We start from the raw sequence: 20,572 nt of genomic DNA on the forward strand, positions 1-20,572 counted from the left end.
GGGAACCTCTCCACCCAGCCATGGGAGGGAGTCCCGAGTATATTCTCGTCCGCTGCACCGACGGTTTCAGCGACAGCGCCACATTTTCCAGGCGTCGCTTTTCCTCCTCCCTGAGCAAAACTTACAGAAGCATCAGTCTGACAGTTGCACCCGTGACAGCTGAGGACTCCAGGAAATACTTCTGCGTCTTAAACACACACACTGGCATATTCCGGGCAGCAGTCTCTGCATAAACTGCAGGTTCCTCTCCCAGGCAATGGAAGGTCTCGGCATGATGTGTAGTCCCATTGTCCAATGTCGGTGTTGTAGAATTGCAGCATCAACACAGAGATGGACAGGCAAACAGATGTGAATTAGATTCTTAGACACATCAGCTGATTCAGTAACACATAAAACAGATATATGGTCACTGGACAGCTAGCAAGATAGATTGATAGACACAGGAACTGATGCATTAACACACAAGGCAGAAATATGGTCACCGGACAGTTAGATAGATGTATAGACACACGAACGGATGAATTAACAGAAAACAAATAAATGGTCACTCGATAGTTAAATGGATAGATTCATAGACAGAGCTAGACTAACATACAAAACATATACATGGACACGAAGACGTTAGATAGTTTGGAGCCACATCAACTGCTGGACGAGCAGGCAAAATGGATACATGGTGACTAGCTTACTTGAAACTAACTTACAGGTGATGAACATACAAATAAGCAGGAAGGCACAGTGTGATCAGCTCTGAACAACAGATGGATACACGCAGACTTTTAGACATGAAGAGAGACTACGAAGGATGTGATTACACTAGAGAGGGTGCAGAGGAGACTCACCAGGATGTTTCCTGGGCGAGATCGTTTCAGCTATGAAGGGAGGCTGGTTAGGCTGGGGTTGTTTTCCTTAAAGCAGAGATGTGGGAGGGACCTGATTGAGGTGTACAGAATTACGAGGGATATCGATATTGTGACTAGAAAGGGACATTTCCCCTTAGTTCGGAAGTCAATAACGAGGTGACATAAATTTAAGGTAGGGGGCAGCAGATTTAGTGGGGATTTGGGGTCAAAGCACTTTCATCCAATGGGTGGTGGGAATCTGGTACTGACTGCCTGATGAGACGGCGACCCCTCACAACATTTAAGAAGCATTCAGGTGAACACTCGACACGCCGTAGCATGCAAGTCTACGGACCAAGTGCTGGGAAATTCGACTAGAATAGCTGGGTGTTTGGTGATCCTCAACCACAGTTCTTGCCTGCAGATTGGAATGTCGCCTTTCGTATCCAGTGGACAGCGGCCAGTGGCAATGTCGGCCAAGGATTTGCGTCGCCTTGACTTTCCCCAGTACAATGCCCATGGATTGAAAACAGGATTCTGTGTGTGTGTGTGTGTGTGTGTGTGTGCCTGTGTGTGTTAGTATGTGTCTGTGTGCGCGGCGCAGTGAGTTCTGTCAATTATTTGTCACAATCATCATGACCATTGACATTGTAATTGATGCCGCTCCCCGCTGCTGCTGTGGATAAATTTAAATCCAAGCTAAGCACAGCTGCTGATCGTTCCGCACAGTTGGATATGAGGCACCTCAGTGACCCTTTTTTCAATGTGGATTGTAACACAAACAGGTTATTTACCAGGCTTGGGTAGGATTGGATTAATGAACGTTGTGTCAGTCCATCGGCCATCTCGGCCTCTGCACACAGTACAACTGGAACCAATGTGTGTGAGGTCCTCAGCACAAGGACAAGAGTCATTTTGTTTTCACGAAGACTGTTGCACTTAGTCCCTTAGCATATTGCTGGCGTGATCCGACTGAGTGCCACTATTGCTGAGGGGAAGCGGCGAATCTCGAGGTGCTAGAGACAGGAATCAAATTTGCTGCATAAATGAACATTTGTAACATTGAAATGATTCAAGTCTTGGCACTTGCTGCTAATAGAGAAGGCACCATTATTAATGGTTCTAAAGATTGTTATTTATTGCAAGTTCTGGTATTGTTCTTGCAAGAATACTATTGTTGTTGCAAAGGGTCATTGGTGTCCTCCCACACCAGTTACTGAAAGCAAGAATGCAGCGTCAGCAAGTAGTTAGAAAGGCATATGCTATGTTGGCCTTCATTGCAAGGATGTATTCATACAGCTGTATCGGGCCTTGGAGAAACCATACCTGGAGTATTGCATGCAGTTTGGTCTCCTTATCTAATAAAGGATATACATACCATAGAGGGATTGCAGCAATGGTTGACCAGACTGGTTCCTGGGAGAGAACGATTGTCATATGAGGAAGTGATTGAGTCTACTGGGCCTATGTTCACTGAAATTTAGATGAATGAAAGGGCATCTCACGGAAACGTATAAAAGTCTAAAAGAGCTGGACAGCCAGATGCAGGGATGTTGTATTCCCTCTGAAACGATTATTAATAACCCACAAGTGCATAGAACCAATGATCGTGTCTTCAACACACACACACACATCTGTGACACAGATTGGTGAGTAAAGGATCTTTTCAGTCTGCGATATTCGATGGTGATTCCTGCCCTTTTATGCAAACTTTACAACATGCATGAAATCCATTCCATTTCTCCTCCTTTTCTTGGCCATGGCCAACAATGTTAATCAGTCTATTGGAGGATTCCATATGCAGAGTGGCTTGACAATTCTCCCAATGCCTCGTGTGTGTGTGTGTGTTTGTGTTTTCCACTGTGCCTCAACTCAGTGGTGTTAAACCGGCAGGAGTCATCATAGAATCCCTACAGTGCAGAAGTCTGCACCCAGATCCACAACCCGCCCTTTCCCCTAACTTCGCCAATCAAACAATCTAAACGTCTTGGGACACTAAGGAGTAATTGAGCATGGCCAATCCACCAAAACTTCAGACATGTTTGGACTATGGGAGGGAACCGGAGCACCGAGAGGAAACTTACACACACACGGGGAGACCGTGCAAACTCCATATAGTCAGCCAAGGCTGGAATCGAAACCTGTTCTGTCGTGTAATGCGGCAGCAGTGTCAACCAATGTGCTACCGTGTCGCCCTTCACCATGACTGATGTCTCTCTAACTTTAACAGATGTCAAGTTGGAAGTATCGCTGACGCAGTCAGAAGCAGAGATGGGGCTCCCAGGGTAGTTCCTGCCCCTAGCCTCCAAAACCAGTTGCTTCGACTTCAGTGGCCAGTGGCCATATTAGAACCAGAAGAGTACCGGGAAGAGGCAGGACCAGCTAAATATCCAACAGTGAGGAGTCTGAAGGAAGAGTCACTGCTTCCAATGACCTTACACACAATATATTTGCTTTCGATGTCAGGAGGGTGACAATGGAGGACACCCTGCTTATGTCAGTGCACAGCTAACACAGTGAGGCTAAAGCAACATGAAATCGGTCACCTAGTGAAACAATATTCCAAATGGTAATGTTAACGGGAACATCAGGAATAGGGTTCAATTCATCGTGAGTAACAGTGAGTCTGTGCAGACTTAATTAACAATGAAGATTTGTTGACGCCCATTCTGTATTAAGGTGGGTGTCATCATGTGATGACAGCGTCTTCCATTCCAGGCAGCCAATAGTCGTTGTCTTGTCAAGGCCTTCCCCCGCCCATTGCACAAATCCTTGTGACTGACGATCAGAATCTAACGATCAGCTTAGTACGTTGTTCAGTGAGTGACTGGAGGTTCTGTCGGGTGTCTAATTTAACACAGGCTCCATGAGCATGATGCTAGCGATATTTCTCTGTGTGTTCCTTGTCATCTTATCTTGTGAGTAGTTGGATATTATCAGAAAATTTGCACAGTTTCTGTTTGACATCAATCATTCCCTGTGCAGTGACACAAACTGGATTCACCTCACCATAATTATTGTTTCTTCTCTTTAGCAGGCGTCCAGTCGGATGTGGTGTTGACCCAGCCAGAGGCAGAAACGGGGGTAGTAGGGCAATCCCTGACCCTAACCTGTAAAACCAGCGGATTTGATATTGGGAGCTTCATCATGCTCTGGTACCGGCACAGTCCTGAGACGGGACTGGGATGGCTGCTTTGGTACAATAATGAAAATAGCAAGGATTACAATCAGGAGCTTGGTGGACGATTCATTGCATCCAAGGACCTTTCCAACAACGTATTCGATCTCTCTGTCAGCACGTTAACAATAGCAGACAGCGCGACGTATTACTGTGCACAGCAGCACACTGATATAGATCACATCCAGACTTGTACAAAAACCCACAAGAGGAATTGCAGCCATTTCCCTGCTTTTCTTTCCATTCATGGGATGCCCACGCTTAATTTTCCATGAATTGAATGGTTTCTTAGGTCATTTCAAATGGTGCTTGAGAGTCAACCGCATTGTTGCGTGGATATGCCGTCACATGTAAGCAAGATCAAGTAAGGAAGGCAGATTTCCTTCCATAAAACGACATTCGTGAATCAGATTATTCTTCACGACAATCGACAATGGTTTCATGGTCATCATTAGATCTTTGCTTTCAGATTTTTATTGAATTCAAATTTCAGCATCTGCCTTTGTGGGATTCAAGCCCCATTTGCACAGTAATTATTCCATTGCTCTGTGGTTCTTATGTGGAACTTGCTACCACAGGGAGTAACTAAGGCAAATCGCACAGATGCATTTAAGGCGAATCTAGTTAAGCATACGAGGGAGAAGGAAACCTAAAAATATATTGATCGGATTGGATGAAGAGCATTGGAGGAAAGGCCATCCGCGGCAATAATATCAGTATGTTGGAACGACCGAAAGACCAGCGTCTGTGTGTCGATTCTATGAGTCGATGTTTCTGTTGCATTGATGAGTGCGTTCTGTTCACTGTGCCACCAGAGAGCATTGGGAGAGCAATGACAATGAGAGCATTGACAAATACATAGATTAGCTACCGTTTTTTCTTCCACTATTGAGCAAAGGTATACACGCGAGACGAATGAAACAACCGAGAAGCGCGACTGACCCTTCCTGTTCCAGTCTGACAGAATTACACAGAGCTGTTGGTGAAGGACACTCACGCGGAGTTCAGGCCAGATAGCTGATCATTGAATGTGGATGCACCCTGTGAATCTTGACCAGGACCAGAATAGACGAAAGAAAAGCAAGTTTCTCCTGAAACTGAGAAATTCGAAAGGTTATTCCTTACTGCTAAACATGCGGATTATGTATTGAAACGTTTCTGATTGTCAGACGCAATGTGACAATGTGTGCTCTTCACTAATACTAAGTAACTGAAAGCAGCAGATTATTTCGATGGCTATTGAGATAATCATTGTCGCAGTGTGAACTTACGTTCGCTCACAATAGTGGGTCCATGCGCATCCTTTTAGCCACATGCTTAATGTTAATTTCACATGGCGCATATTTCATGCACGGTTGTTTCAAACATAAAAACTGCGCAAATACCTGCTCACAAAGCTGTTTTGATTTGCCCAGGATGGAACAATACAACAAAACTTGCAAACATTGCTTCCTTCATACCATCAAATGGTTAGAAGTGGGGATCTCTGCTTATGACTGCACAATGCTTAGCATCATTCGCAACTCCTCAGATGCCGACGCACTCTATGTCCAAATGCAACAAGACCTGGACAATATCCAGGCTTGAGCTGGCAGGTCACAACAAAACATTTAAGCTGCACAAGTGCCAGGCAATGACCATCTCCAACAAGAAAGAGTCGAACAGTCGCCCTTAAAAATTCAACCGCATTACCATTACTGAATCTCATTCAACATTCCCCTCCAAGCTTCTCACCATCCTGGCTTGGAAATGTATCACCATTCCTTCATTGTGGCTGAGTCAAAATCATGGGACTCCCTCCCTCGCATCACGGTGGGTGTAATTACACCACATGGACTGCAATGGTTCAAGTTGGTACTTCACCGCCACCTTGGACAATAAATGCTTCGCGACCCAGTAACACGCACAAACCTATAAATAAACAATAAAAAGTTGGAACATGAAATTCTTTGCAAACGAATCTCTCATACCCTCCACCTTATCTCAGATTTTGTACTTTATTTTCTTCCCGCTTTGCCCATTCAGTTGCTCAAAGCCTATTAGATTTCTAACTCTCCTGATGCAAGGTCACAGTCAAAAACTGGGAACTCTCTTTCTATCTCCAAACTGTTGTCTGACCTGCTAAATATTCCCAATATTTTCTGCTTCGATTTCAGATTTGGTCGTGCACACCAGATTCATAGAATCACTAAAGTGCAGAAGCAGTTATGAGGCCCATGAAATCTGTATCGACTCTCTCACAGACTATCCCTTGCCATCCCATGCAACCCAACGCATTTCCAACGCAGGTTGTAGCGAAAGGTCAACTTAATATGAGTTAGGTCCATTCAAAGGTCTGACAGCAGCAAGGAAGAAGCTGCTTTTGAGACGGTTGATACGTAACCTCAGACTTTTGCATCTCTTCTCGACGGAAGAAGGTGGAAGAGAATATGCCCTGGGTGCGTGTGGTCCTTGATAATGCTGGCTGCTTTGCCGAGGCAGTGGGAAGTGTAGACAGAGTCAAAGGATGGGAGGCTGGTTCGCTTTCGCGAACTGGGCTTCGTTTACGATCGTTTGTAGTTTCTTGTGATCTTGGACAGAGCAGGAGCAAGCCGTGATAGAGCCAGAAAGGATACTTTCTATGGTGCACCTCTAAAGGTTGGTAAGAGTCGCAGCGGACATGCCGAATGTCCTTAGCCTCTTGAGAAAGTGAAGGCGTTGGTGGGCTTTTTTTAACTGCAGCCTCGGCGTGGAGAGATAAGACGGGTTGTTGGTGATCCGGACACCGAGAAACCTGAAGCTCTTGAGTATTTCCACTTCATCCCGTTGATGTCGACAAGGGCGTGTCTTCCATCACGCTTCCTGAAGTCGATGACTAGGTCATTTGTTTTGTTGACACTGAGGGAGAGATTATTAGCATCGCATCAATTCACCAAATTCTCTCTATCTTTCCTGTGCTCTGTCTAATCATTGTCTGAGATCCGCCCTACTACAGTGGCGTCTCAGCAAAGTTGCAAATCGAGCTTGAGGGGAATTTGGCCACAGAATCTTAGGTGTATGAGGAGTAAAGTAAGGGGCTGAGGACACAGACTCGTGTCGAGAATAATGAACACCTTGAATATATTCCATTCTCAACGAAAGTCATCACTCAGGAAACATCCAACACCCATCCATGTCTCACCCTTCAGAGCAAAGCTATGTAAGAATAACATCCTGCAATTATGTGTGGAGTCTTGAGAAACTGAGCTGACACAGAATATTCGCCATCCAAATTCGTATTTATATGGAATACCCAAGGAGAGATAATTGCATTGGCAGGAAGGCAGGTGTCAAAATCACGCAGATTTAAATGATTTGCACTCGTTTCTGGTTGTTCAGGAGCCAAATAGTTAGAGTGGGGGAGCCGGTTCGTTAGTGATTTTCAAAGGGGAGTACGTTCAGTATTTACAATGTCAACATTGTAAATATTATGTGTTAATTGCAGGGAGGTGGAAACATGTCGAAAAGGGGTTGAGTGATGGAATCTTCCATCCTGGTAGAACAGAAGGTTTATAGGAAGAACATCACTTAGGACTTCATCTCCATTTCTGATCTCATCCTGACCTAACAACATGTGTCCGCTCATTGATGGTTGTGGGTTTTCAATACTGGGATATGGGCAGTTGATAGCCCACTGGTATTGACACTAGATTAGCGACTCAAGGACCCAGGTTACTAAGTCGGGCGGGTACCCAAGTTCAAATCCGAACAAGGCAGATGATGAAATTTGAAGTAAATAAAAAAACCATTGAGACCATTGTCGATTGTTGTCAAAACCCATCTTGTTTACTAATGCCCTTTTAGGGAAGGAAATGTGCCTAAATGTGACTCCAGAAACACAGCAATATGGTTGACTCTTAAAGGTTTCTGGTCAATGGTTGCCCCCAGGATTTTCCAGCTATGAAAGAAGCATTTCGATGACCACCTGACACGCATTATATACAAGGTTATGGACCAAGAGCTGGAAGATGTGATTGGAATGGTTACATGTTTGATGGCTAGCACAGACAAGATGGGCCGAAGGTCTGTAGAAGTTTATGACTCTTTGACTAACTCGACAGCTCCCCTTTCAAATCAGCCACGGGACATTAAACGCCCAACAGACAAGGCAGATTATTTGATACCTCATCTAAACATTGATGAGTGATATTGCAGAACTTCCTCAACACAAACAGAAAATGCTAGAAAATCTCACAGCTCTGACAGCATCTGTGGGGAGCGAATAGTGCACACGTTTCGAGTCTAGATGACCTTTCGCTAGCTCTGACGAAGGGTTCTCTAGGCTCGAAGCAAAAACAGAAAATTCTGGAAAATCCCAGCATCTGTGGAGAGAAAATTGAGTCAAGGTTTTGAGGCTGGATAACAGAACCAAGCTTACCTGATCTGACTCCAGATGCACAGCAATGGCTTGCCATCTGGAATGATCTAACAATTGTCCGGTTTCTCCTACAGTCCGAAAGACGTGCTGGTTAGGTGCCTTGACCATGCTAAATTGTCCCTCAGTGTACCCGAACAGGTGCCAGAGTGTGGCGACGGGGGGATTGTCACAGTAACTTCACTGCAGTGTTAATGTAAGCCCAGCTGTTGCACTAATTAATAAACTTTAAACAATCCATTCAATTCAGGGCAATTAGGGATGTGAGCGAAGTCCTCACCCCTTGAGATGATAAATAAAACCAAAACCGATTCACCTACTTCTCATCAAATCCTTCGATGGATGCCCTTCTCAACGTCTCTGGAATCGTCTCCAACCTGTGTTCTTTTTCAATCTGTTGTTTCTATAGTTTTTGCCTTTTGAAAGTGCCCCTAATTCTTTTCGCCCCTCAATCCGCAACTGTGCCTTCAATTGCCTTCTTCCTGAGCTGGGGAATTCTCGAGGTTAATTCCTCACCTTCCCGCCTGCCCGCCCCCCCTCCCCCAATCCCCCCTCCCTCATCCCCGCCCACTTTTCCACCTCAGCTTCCTTACCTCCGTTCTTTTAACAATTTTCCTGAAAAATTACCCCAACCGCAGAACATCCTGCTGGTTATCTAACCCCTACAGGTGTGCTGTGCCAAATATTTTTAGCCAGTGCTCATGTGAAATCACATGGACGGTTTTAATCGGGTGCGTTGCTTCATGGGAGTGGAATTGATAGTTGCATCAATCAGCGACATTCTGCTGTCGCAGCTGAGATGATACATGCGACAGCAGTAGCAGCAACAGCTGCTGAAGAGTTTTTGTGCTGGCATGTATCACTGTGCACAGCGTTAGATTAAAGGTAAAACCCCGTACAAAAACCTCAGCGAGTATTTACAGCTCCATTAAGTTTCCTCCTGCGCGAATGGTTTGACCCGGCTTCAAGAAGACAGTCATTTCTAATTAGGGTAGAGCCGACGGGATGATTGGATATCACCTGAAGACTCTGTCAGCAATAAGCCAATAAGCAGATGGTGTTGTGGTGAACCATCGTTGGTTCCCACTAGGTAGTACTGAGCCAGGGTCTGGCCAGTACGACGAGTCTGTATATATGTTGCTGTTGGGATTAGGGATGGGTTGTTCTATTTGTTACTGTTGGGGTTAGGGTTGGGCTGTTACACCTGTATTATAGTTATTATGGTACATCCCAGTCGGGCTCCACCTCCTGGGAGAGGTATAAAGGTCACTGCTCTGCTTGGGACCCCTCAGTCTGGGATCGTGTACTATATATGGTAGCTTCGTTGTAATAGTAAATAAAAGCCTTTATTTCCTTGAGCATATCAAGCCTCGTGAGTGATAACGCGCATCAATTTTATTTACTATTAATTAAACTCTCGTCGTTAAACAAAAAGGAAAATGATACAGAGAGTATGGAACAAGTAGAACAACCCATCCCTAACCCCAACAGCAACATATATACAGACTCGTAGTACTGTCCAGACCCTGGCTCAGTACTACCTAGTGGGAACCAACGATGGTTCACCACAGGTGTTATCTAATATTCTCTTAATTCTCGATCCAGTGATCTCAGCTCTTCCTCCCATTGATTCTGTAGGATGTGACATCCACTGCTCTCAGCTTTATCTCGTTCGATATTCTGCAACTTTCGGAGACACAAGTCCCGGGAATCCAGGAGCAGCAGCAGCGATGCGGTGCTCCCTTCTCGCTGTTTTCTGGGTGACATTCATTGTCGGTAAGAAGTTTGAAACTTGAAAAAGAGTAAAAGGGAGTTTAATTTATGGAGGAATAAGTTTGAAAAGCAGGACTTTCGTGTTAAACAAGTATTAGACCTGCCTTAGAGCACAAATGAATCTTTGTTTGTGGCTTTGGTCTTTTGGAGGACAGATTCTAAAAGCGCACAGCAAAGGCGATTTAAAGAGATGGTACCAGGATTGGAAGATGAGAGCTATCAGAAAGCATTATAAAAATTATGATTGCTCTCTCTCTGGACGAGAAGACAATCAGGTAATCTGACTGATTTCTGGACAATGATGATCAAATCAATTTAAATAATAATAAATCAAATCAAAGAGATTTAGTGTGCTGGACGGGTAGAGGATGATTCCATTTGGGGAGTATTACATATCTGTGTCCCATAAATCTAAGTGAAACAAAAAGATCAACTGGGAATTACAGAGAAATTTTTTTTGAAAGAGTTCTGTAGAAGTGACTCACACTGACACAATGAACTGTTGAGGAGAGGATTAACGATGCATTGGAGGGCAAACTAGAGAAACCGCTGAGGTAGAAAGGGATAGAGGTATTTGAGATGAGGCAGGAGGGAGGATTCTCCGAGGGATTGTGAAAGGGGACAGAGATCAGTTGGAGTGAATGTGTTAGAATTTAATACCTTCTTTTATGTTGCACTGATTTTTCACCCTCGCTTCAAGTGAACTTTTAATCAATGACTTTTGTTTGTTAACCTTGTGTTCTCGATCTGAACGATGGAGATTCTGTTACTCAGCTGGAATCCTCACTCACACAGACAGAGGGAGAAGATGTCACTTTAATCTGCACCTATACCGACGATGCTTATTATTTATTCTGGTATTGTCAATACCCAGGCAGACATCCCTCCAAACTATCCACAACACCATCAACTTTCGTGTCGTCGGCAAACTTACCAACCCATCCCTCCACTTCCTCATCCAGTCATTTATGAAAATGACAAACATCAAGGGTCCCAGAACAGATCCCTGGGGCACTCCACTGGTGACCGACCTCCATTCAGAAAAAGTCCCATCTACAACCACTCTCTGCCTTCTGCAGGCAAGCCAGATCTGAATCCACAAGGCAACAGCCCCTTGGATCCCATGCCCTCTCACTTTCTCGAGAAGTCTTGCATGGGGGACCTTATCGAATGCCTTGCTGAAGTCCATGTAAACCACATCTACCGCTTTTCCTTCGTCAATGTGTTCAGTCACATTTTCAAAGAACTCCACCAGGCTCGTAGGACACGATTTGCCTTTGACAAAGCCGTGCTGACTACTTTTGAGCATACTAAACTTCTCAAAATGTTCAGAAATCCTGTCACTCAGGATTTTCTCCATCAACTTACCAACCACTGAGGTTAGACTCACCGGTCGGTAATTTCCTGGGCTATCCCTATTCCCTTTCTTCAATATAGGAACCACATCCGCAATCTTCCAATCCTCCAGAACCTCTCCCGTCTCCATTGATGATGCAAAGATCATCGCCAGAGGCTCTGCAATCTCTTCCCTCGCCTCCCATAGTAACCCGGGGTACATCCCACCCGGTCCCAGCAACTTATCTATCTTGATGCTATTCAAAATTTCCAACACACCCTCTTTCTTAATGTCCTCATACTCAATCTTTTCAGTCCACCTCAATCCTGTAGTACAACCACCCAGGTCTTTTTCCACCGTGAATACCGAGGTAAAATATTCATTAAGCACCTCTGCTATTTCTTCCAGTTCTGTACAGACTTTCTCACCTTCACATTTTATAGGTTCTATTCCTTCACATCTCATCCTTTTACTCTTCACGTATTTATAGAACGCCTCAGGCATCTCCTTAATCTTACCTGCCAAGGCCTTCTCGTGACCCCTTCTTGCTCTCCTAATTTCTTTCTTAAGTCCCTTCCTACAAGCCGTATACTCATCTAGATCCCTATCATCGCCTCGCTCTCTTTTATGAACTCTCTGAATATTCACTTTCGAATGAGGAGATGCATAATAAGTAAATGTATTGATGTTAAATGTTGAATAATGAAACAAATACCTAGTAAAATAGATTGAGAATGATGCATTTACCACAGTGGTTCATTTTCAGTTTTTGTTTCAGATTCCAGCATCCACAGTTTTTTGCTTTTATTTATTCGCTCTGACCTGGGCCTCAAAATTCATTCAGGGCGATCTGAAATACTGGATTTTCATGAGAAGAAAAAGAGGAGCATGTTCTCCAGGAGCACCTGGAGAACGTGCAGACTCCGCCCAGACAGCCACCCAAGCCGAGAAACAAACCTGAGTCCCTGGTGCTATAATGGTTGTCCACAGGGAGAATGTGGACAGCCATTAGCAGTCTTTTCCCCTGGTTTCTGTGGCTATGGCTCATCTTTCATTCCCTCACCCTGCAGTATAAATATCTCCCAATTCTTTTTGCTTTGATAAAGGGTCATCTGGACTCAATATTGCAAATATCGCTGACATTAAGTGATGTCCATCTTTGTGCGGGGCAAACGTGCTCCATTTGGACAGAAGGTGAAGGGCCGGAACAGATGTGCCCCTAAAAAAGATGACGACGATGTGGGGGCGGGGCTTTGGGCGGTGCACGCAGAACGCAGAGGCGGTTGGGCTTGCACATGCGCATTGCAGCGGGAGTGTTTTGTTGACGGAAGCGCGCGGCTTCTTCTCTTGATCTGAATCAGATTTGAAAGGGGGGACGGTTAACGGTCGGCGGCGTTGTCATGGCTGCAGGGGCGGGGCTTGTCAACCGGGCGCGCTGGCACAAGTGGACCCTCGAGCTTAACCTGAGTGGCAGCAGCAGGTGCGGAGGCCGCGCGGGGTGCCGGGGGCTCGAGTAGGAGGCAAGCCGGGTCAGCCCGTCTCTCCCGAGGGGAGGCCACCGCACACTGACCCGGGGATGTGGCACCAACCCAAAACTTCCCAACCCCGGGTTTTTCACGCCTCTTTTACCCCTCACCGAGCTCCTCATCACAAAGCAGCCCCTCAAATCCTCCAGAAACCACTCAGACCCCACTTGGCATCTTTTCCCCAGGTCATGACCCTGAGATGCCCTTTTGGTTTCAGCCCCTCCACCTGATCAGGTGCCAACTGCGGTGGTGGTTGGAGGAACGATTGCTGGTTTCCAGGGCCCGGTGCTGAACTGGATCTCTCTCAATGTCCCGCAGTGTTTGTTTTCAAGATACAATTTGGTACATCTGGTGATTTGTCACTTTGTCCCGAAATGGAGGGCAACTGGATTGGCACCCTGATTATCAATTGGCACTAATCCACTTCTGCCACCCTCCATTCCCGTGGCAGTTCAGTGGACACAACGGCAGTGTGTGTCCGAGGTTTGCCCAAGCTTTAGTTCATGTTGGCACTATTGTCACCATGTTGGGTCCTCAACAGAGAGACTCCCTCTTTAAAGAAGGTCTTGAAAGGGTGACCAATTTATGTTTTCTGTTTCTCACAGGAGCCGTGATCAACAGTGTGGCCAGAGAGACTCCATGTACCCAGTCGCATATTCGGACAAACAGCTACCGGACATCTGCGTCCAAGAAACAGACCGGATCCTGGTTGAGAAAGTAAGTTGGATTTGAATGTGTCTTTAGTGTGTGGCTGACAACGCCCCTGGTTTGTCCACGGTGGTGAAGTACCTTGGTGAACCACAGCAGCCTGTGTGATAAAGGGTTAATCATCATGCTTACTTCAAGGCCTGGATATAAGATCAGCATATGGCCTCCCCTAACCGGCCCCCTTTACTGATACCCTGCTCACTTTCTGTTTTCAGCGCTGCTGGGACATCGCCTTGGGCCCATTGAAACAGCTGCCCATGAATCTGTTCATCATGTACATGGCTGGCAACACCATCTCCATCCTCCCTATCATGATGGTGTGCATGATGGCCTGGAGACCCATACAGGCCTTGATGTCCATGTCTGCAAGTGAGTATTGTATCGAATCTGCAGCTCAGAAACAGCTCTGAACCGGCATCACTTGACTGTAGCTTAGAATAGAGTTCTGGGAGTTGGGTAATTAAGGGAGTTAGAGAAGAAAGGGAAAGGGGTGCTGTTTTGCTTTCTAACTTTCTCAGCCGTCAGGAAGTGATCTTACTCTTCTACAGGAGAAGAAGCTAGATTTTTGGTGAGGATCTGCTAAGTGACTACGGTTTATTCTATTATTAAGGATTAAAATAGTACAGCAACTGGTGGTAAGGTTAATAAAATACTTAAAAACTAAAATACTTGAAAACAAAAATAAAATATGTAATTAGGTAAAATAATTAAACAGTTTATTCGCACACATTAAAGATGTGTCACAGCTGCAGCATGTGGGAGCTCCTGGCTGTCAGTTTGATCCAGGGCAACCATGTCTGCAGTCAGTGAAGTTCGAGCAGCTCTGGTTCAGAGTTTATGAGCTGGAGGCTGAACTACAGACACTGCAATGCATCAGGGAGGGGGAAAGTTACCTGGATTCTTTGTATCAGGGAGCAGTCACACCTCTTGGCCCAGGGTCTGCTGATTTGGTCAGTGGTCAGGAACAGGAAAGTGAGGCAAACTTGTCCAGCCAGTTTGAGGTATTTTCAGCTTGTTTGGATGAATGGGAGCTGCAGGATGGATGAGCCAATTACCCATGGCACTGTGGTACAGGAAGCCATTCTAGTGAGGGGAGCAAAAAGGATTGCAGTGATAATGGGGGACAGTATAGTCAGAGGGATTGGCACATTCTCTGCAGTAAAGAATGTGAATCCAGGCGGCTGTGGTGCCTGTCTGGGGCCAGTGTTCAGGACATCTGATCAGGGCTGGAGAAGAAATTTCAGTGGGGAGGGGAAGGTTCCAGTTGTCCTCATCAATGTAGGTATAAACAACAGAGATAAAGAAGGAGGTTTTCAGTGTCGATATGAGGACCTAAGCACTAAATTAAGAAGCAGAACCTCAATGGTTATAATCTCTGAATTATTACCTGAGCCACATGCTAATAGGTATAGGACAGATCAGATCGGAGGGATGAATGCGTGACTGAAAGGCTGCGTTAAAGTTTATTTATTAGTATCACAAGTAGGCTTACGTTAACACTGCAATGAAGTTACTGTGAGAATCCCCGAGTCGCCACACTCCAGTACATGTTCGGGTACAATGAGGGAGAATTTAGCGTGGCCAGTGCACCTAACTAGCACGTCTTTCAGACTGGGAGAAAACCGGAGCACCCGGAGAAAACCCACACAGATACAGGGTGAACGTGCAAACTCTGCACAGATAGTGACCCAAGGGGTGGCACAGTGGTTAGCACTGCTGCCTCACAGCGGCAGGGACCCAGGTTCGATTCCAGACTCGAGTGACCGTGTGTGTGGAGTATTCATGTTCTCTGTCTATCTCCGGGTCCTCCGGTTTCCTTCCACAGTTCAAAGATGTGCGGGTTAAATTGATTGGCTATGGTTCGTTGTCCCATAGTGTCAGGGGGACTAACAGAGTAAATACATTGTGTTACAGGGATAGGGCCTGGGTGGGATTATGGTCGGTGCAGAAGCGATGGGCTGAATGGACTCCTTCAGAATTGTAGGGATTCTAAGCCAGTATAGAACCGAGTCCCTGGTGTTGTGCGGCAGCAGTACTAACCACTGTGCCGCCCTAACTGGTGTGGGAGGTGGGTTCTGGTTCATGGGACACTGACATCAGTACTGGGTAAAGTGGGATCTGTACCATTGGGACAGTCTACATCTGAACTGTGCTGGGGCCGGTGTTCTTGCGAACCCCATGATGAGGAAAATAGAGACGGTTTCAAACTAAATAGTGGAAAAGGAATCAAATTTGAGGCAAGGAATGAAATTTATATGAATGACTGGATGAAGGGATGTTTGGCAAATTTGCCGATGACACACAGATAGATGGGAAAGTAGGTTGTGAAGAGGACATACAGAGAGTACAGAAAGATAGAAAGGTTAAGTGAGTGGGGAAATATCTGGCAAATGGAGTAGAATGTGGGCAAATGTGAGATTGTCCATTTCGGCAGGAAGAATGAAAAATAAGCATTTTGTCTAAATTTTGAGAGATTGCAGAGCTCAGAGATTCAGAGGGATAGAGTCATAGAGGTTTACAGCATGAAAACAGGCCCTTCGGCCCAACTTGTCCATGCCGCCCTTTCTTTTTTAAAACCCCGAACCTAATCCCAATTGCCCGCATTTGGCCCATATCCCTCTAAACCCATCGTACCCATGTAACTATCTAAATGCTTTTTAAAAGACAAAATTGTACCTGCCTCTGCTACTACCTCTGGCAGCTTGTTCCAGACACTCACCACCCTCTGTGTGAAAAAACTGCCCCTCTGGACACTTTTGTATCTCTCCCCTCTCACCTTAAACCTATGCCCTCTAGTTTTAGACTCCCCTACCTTTGGGAAAAGATATTGACTATCTAGTTGATCTGTGCCCCCTCATTTTATAGACCTCTAGAAGATCATACCTCAGCCTCCTACGCTCCAGAGAAAAACGTCCCAGTCTATCCAGCCTCTCCTTATAACTCAATCCATCAAGTCCCGGTAGCATCCTGGTAAATCTTTTCTGCACTCTTTCTAGTTTAATAATATCCTTTCTATAATAGGAACTGCACACAGTATTGCAAGTGCGGCCTTACCAATGTCTTGTAAAACTTCAACAAGACATTCCAACTCCTGTATTCAATATTCTGACCAATGAAACCAAGCATGCTGAATGCCTTCTTCACCACTCTGTCCACCTGTGACTCCACTTTCAAGGAGCTATGAACATGTGCCCCTAGATCTCTTTGTTCTGTAACTCTCCCCAACGCCCTACCATTAACTGAGTAAGTCCTGCCTTGGTTCAATCTACCAAAATGCATCACCTCGCATTTGTCTAAATTAAACTTCATCTGCTATTCGTCAGCCCACTGGCCCAATTGATCAAGATCTGGGTGTCTGAGTGCATAAATCACAAAAGGCTAATATGCAGGTACAGCAAGTAATTAGGAAAACTAATAGAATGTTATCATTCATTGTGATGGAAATTAAATACAGAACTAGGGAGGTTATGCTTCAGTTGTACAGGTCACTAGTGAGACCACATCTGGAGTACTGTGTGCAGTATTGGTCAGCTTATTTAATCATAGAAATCATAGAAACCCTACAGTGCAGAAGGAGGCCATTCGGCCTATCGAGTCTGCACCAACCATAATCCCACCCAGGCCCTACCCCCACATATTTACCCGCTAATCCCTCTAACCTACACATCTCAGGACTCTAAGGGGCAATTTTCTTTTTAACCTGGCCAATCAACCTAACCCGCACATCTTTGGACTGTGGGAGGAAACCGGAGCACCCGGAGGAAACCCACGCAGACACGAGGAGAATGTGCAAACTCCACACAGACAGTGACCCAAGCCAGGAATTGAACCCAGGTCCCTGGAGCTGTGAAGCAGCAGTGCTAACCACTGTGCTACCGTGCCGCCCCTTGTGTTAAGGAAGTGTTCAAGTATGCTGGATATCAAGTATGTTCAAGTATGCTGGAGACAGTTCAGAGACGGTTTACCAGACTAATACCTAAAATGGATGGGCTGTGTTATGAGGGAAGGCTCTCACATGTTCCTGAACTTCCTGCTTTTCCATTCTCGCTCTCAGTCTTTAGGGTCCTGGGGAATTCGAATCAGCACTGGCTGCAGCGTCTCATCTACTTCATCGGCAACCTGCTGGGGTTGGCCCTGGCCATCTACAAGTGCCAGGCAATGGGGCTGCTGCCCACACATGCCTCTGACTGGCTGGCATTCATCCAGCCACCCCAGGTGAGATCCGCACTCTGTATGTGAGGGGGAGCCAGGAAAATAGGAAGAGGAAACCATTCAGGGCTGTGGAGCCTGAGAGGTTGAGTAGATTGGGCCCAATTCTTTTTATTCATTCGTGGGACATGGGCATCACTGGCTGGTCAGCATTTATTGTCCATCCCTGGTTGCTCTTGAAGGGCAGTTGAGAGTCAACCACAGGAAATCTGCCGCCCTTACCTGGTCTGGCCTGCATGTGACTCCAGAGCCACAGCAACGTGGTTGACTCTCAACAGCCCTTGGGCAACTAGGGATGGACAATAAATGCTGGCCAGTCAGAGACGCCCATATCCCACGAATGAACAAAAACAAATGAGGGATGGGGGAAGAGTGCAGGGAAAGTGGGGATGTCTTTGGGAATTGAGAGATAGGAGGAAGAGTGTGGGGAAAGTGGTGATATCTTTGGGAATTGAGGGATGGGGGAAGACTGGGTAAAGTGGAGATATCTTTGGGAATTGAAGAATGAGGAGGAGTGCGGGGAAAGTGGAGATATCTTTAGGAATTGAGGGATGGGGAGGAGTGCAGGGAAAGCGGGGATATCTTTGGGAATTGAGGGATGGGAAGGAGTGCGAGGAAAGTGGGATATCTTTAGGAATTATGGGATGAGGGAAGACTCCGGGGAAAGTGGAGATATCTTTGGGAATTGAGGGATGGGGAGGAATGCGGGGAAAGTGGAGATGAGGTTGATGATGAATAGTGGAGCAGGCTCGACAGAAGCTATTCCCACTCCGATTCTTACCACCTTCTCCTTTCACACAGAGAGTGGAGAACACGGGCGGGGGCCTGGTCCTGTGATGGTCCCACTCTCCTCCTATCGCTCACTGAGACACGGCCCGAGGACGATCGACACCGGACATAACCTGCTGCCGTCTGGCTAACCTGAGACCAGGCTTTCTGTAGGTAACATGCCCTCCCATCACTGCCCCCCCACGCACACACAAACATTGGCCCGTGTACCTGTGACCGATGTGGAATGGCCGGAGATATTGACAGCAGGGACTGTGTATTTTTTCACTGGGGATTCAGTTGTTTATCATGTTGACCCCCTTTGCTGAGCCTCGGATGAGGGGCCTGTTCGGGTTGACGATGGGACTGGAGGTTCCTGGATCAGTCATTCCCAGCTTATCCTGGTGCCTCTCATTCTCTCTCACCCAGGTCAGAAGGTCACAGATTTGTGTAACCTGTTCCTGAGATTCAAGCTGCTGTAACAGGTTCTCCCAGGGGTCCCTCAAACCATCTCTGAAATTAAGTTCCCTGGCTGTGTGTTGCATCATGCCTTGTGGGATCTTGCTGTGCAGTCACCATCTCTTCCTACAGAACGACAGGCGGGAACATCGAAAGGAGGGAATGATTTAGCTCCTGTGCTTGTTCTGGGCTGTTCCAGTCCGCTCTGAATCAACACAGCAGCTTCCTGTTTCCCAAACACAGTCACTGCTGTTCACCTGGGAAACCCGGCAGGCACTGCACACAGCAGATCCTACAAACTGTTGGATAACCACCAAATGTTAGGCTGTTTGAAGGATAAAGATCGGCCCTCGGAAACCAGCGGGAGCTCTCCTTCGCTCCATCCAGTAATGGTCGTGGGATTTTACTATCCACCTGACACAGCAGTGAGTGAGGAGGGGGGGAGCTTGGTTTCACTTCCTCAGCACTGACAGCTGGAGGCAGGTGATTGACAGTGTAGTGTGTGCAGCTGACTGTGTGCCCACCTGGGCAGCATGGTGGCATGGTGGTTAGCACTGCTGCCTCACAGCGCCAGGGACCTGGGTTCGATTCCAGCCTTGGATAAATCATAGAATCCCTACAGTGCAGAAAGAGACCAATCGGCCCACCGAGCCTGCACCAACAACAACCCCACCTAGGCCCTATCCCCATAACCCCACGTATTTACACTGATCATATCCCCGACACTAAGGGGCAATTTAGCACGGCCAATCCACCTCAATCGCACGTCTTTGGAGTGTGGGTGGAAACCGGAGCAACCGGAGGAAACTCTCACAGACACTGGGAGAATGCACAAACTTCACACACACTTCACACAACCTGAGGCTTGATTTGAACCCAGGTCCCTGGTGCTGTGAGGCAGCAGTGCTCCCCATTGTGTCGCCCGTGTCTGTGTGGAGTTGGCACGTTCTCCCCGTGTCTGCATGGGTTTCCTCCGGGGGCTCTGGTTTCCTCCCAAACTTCAATATGTGCTGGTTAGGTGGATTGACCATGCTAATGCTAAATTGCTGCTTTATGTAACAAAATATGTGGATCAGGGTGATTAGTGGGGTAAATATATGGGGTAACGGGAATAGGGCCTGGGTAAGATGCTCTGTCAGAGAGTCAGTGCAGACTCAAAGGGCTGAATGGTCTCTTCTGCACTGTAGCAATCCTACGATTTTGTCTGTGAGCATGCACGCTTGTGTCTGAGTGTGTGTCTGTGTGGGTGTACACGCATTTCAGTTCATGTGTGTGTGTGTACCTGTGTGCAAGCACATACACACACACACACACAAAACATGTATGTCTGCTTTCGCTTTATTTAATGATTGTGTTTGAGTCGTTCCTCTGTGTGTGTTT

At 46.4% G+C, this 20,572-nt stretch overlaps 3 protein-coding genes across 5 annotated transcripts in view; 2 read left to right on the top strand and 1 right to left on the bottom strand.

Moving 5' to 3' along the window:
• LOC144480817 (uncharacterized) overlaps nt 1–20,572 on the top strand; it is a 1,107,688-nt gene that overhangs the window by 518,847 nt on the left and 568,269 nt on the right. The window lies entirely within an intron of this gene.
• LOC144480906 (uncharacterized) overlaps nt 1–20,572 on the bottom strand; it is a 433,772-nt gene that overhangs the window by 366,394 nt on the left and 46,806 nt on the right. The gene's annotated exons all lie outside the window — the stretch shown is intronic.
• Nucleotides 12,844–19,708, top strand: LOC144480839 (ER membrane protein complex subunit 4-like). Its single transcript, XM_078200461.1, has 5 exons — nt 12,844–13,002; nt 13,654–13,765; nt 13,972–14,125; nt 17,811–17,971; nt 18,767–19,708. Exons 1-5 carry the CDS (start codon nt 12,923–12,925, stop codon nt 18,800–18,802), a joined length of 543 nt encoding a protein of 180 aa, XP_078056587.1. The 5' UTR covers nt 12,844–12,922; the 3' UTR covers nt 18,803–19,708.

The sequence above is a fragment of the Mustelus asterias genome, chromosome 30 (assembly GCF_964213995.1).
Source record: "Mustelus asterias chromosome 30, sMusAst1.hap1.1, whole genome shotgun sequence".
NCBI classification, from domain to species: domain Eukaryota; kingdom Metazoa; phylum Chordata; class Chondrichthyes; order Carcharhiniformes; family Triakidae; genus Mustelus; species Mustelus asterias.

Excerpts from the sequence above, each read along its gene's own strand:
- LOC144480839 (XM_078200461.1), top strand. The coding sequence starts at position 12,923 with ATGGCTGCAGGGGCGGGGCTTGTCAACCGGGCGCGCTGGCACAAGTGG. Across the intron at positions 13,003-13,653 it reads AACCTGAGTGGCAGCAGCAG|GAGCCGTGATCAACAGTGTG; the intron begins GTGCGGAGGCCG and ends TGTTTCTCACAG. Across the intron at positions 17,972-18,766 it reads CATTCATCCAGCCACCCCAG|AGAGTGGAGAACACGGGCGG; the intron begins GTGAGATCCGCA and ends CCTTTCACACAG.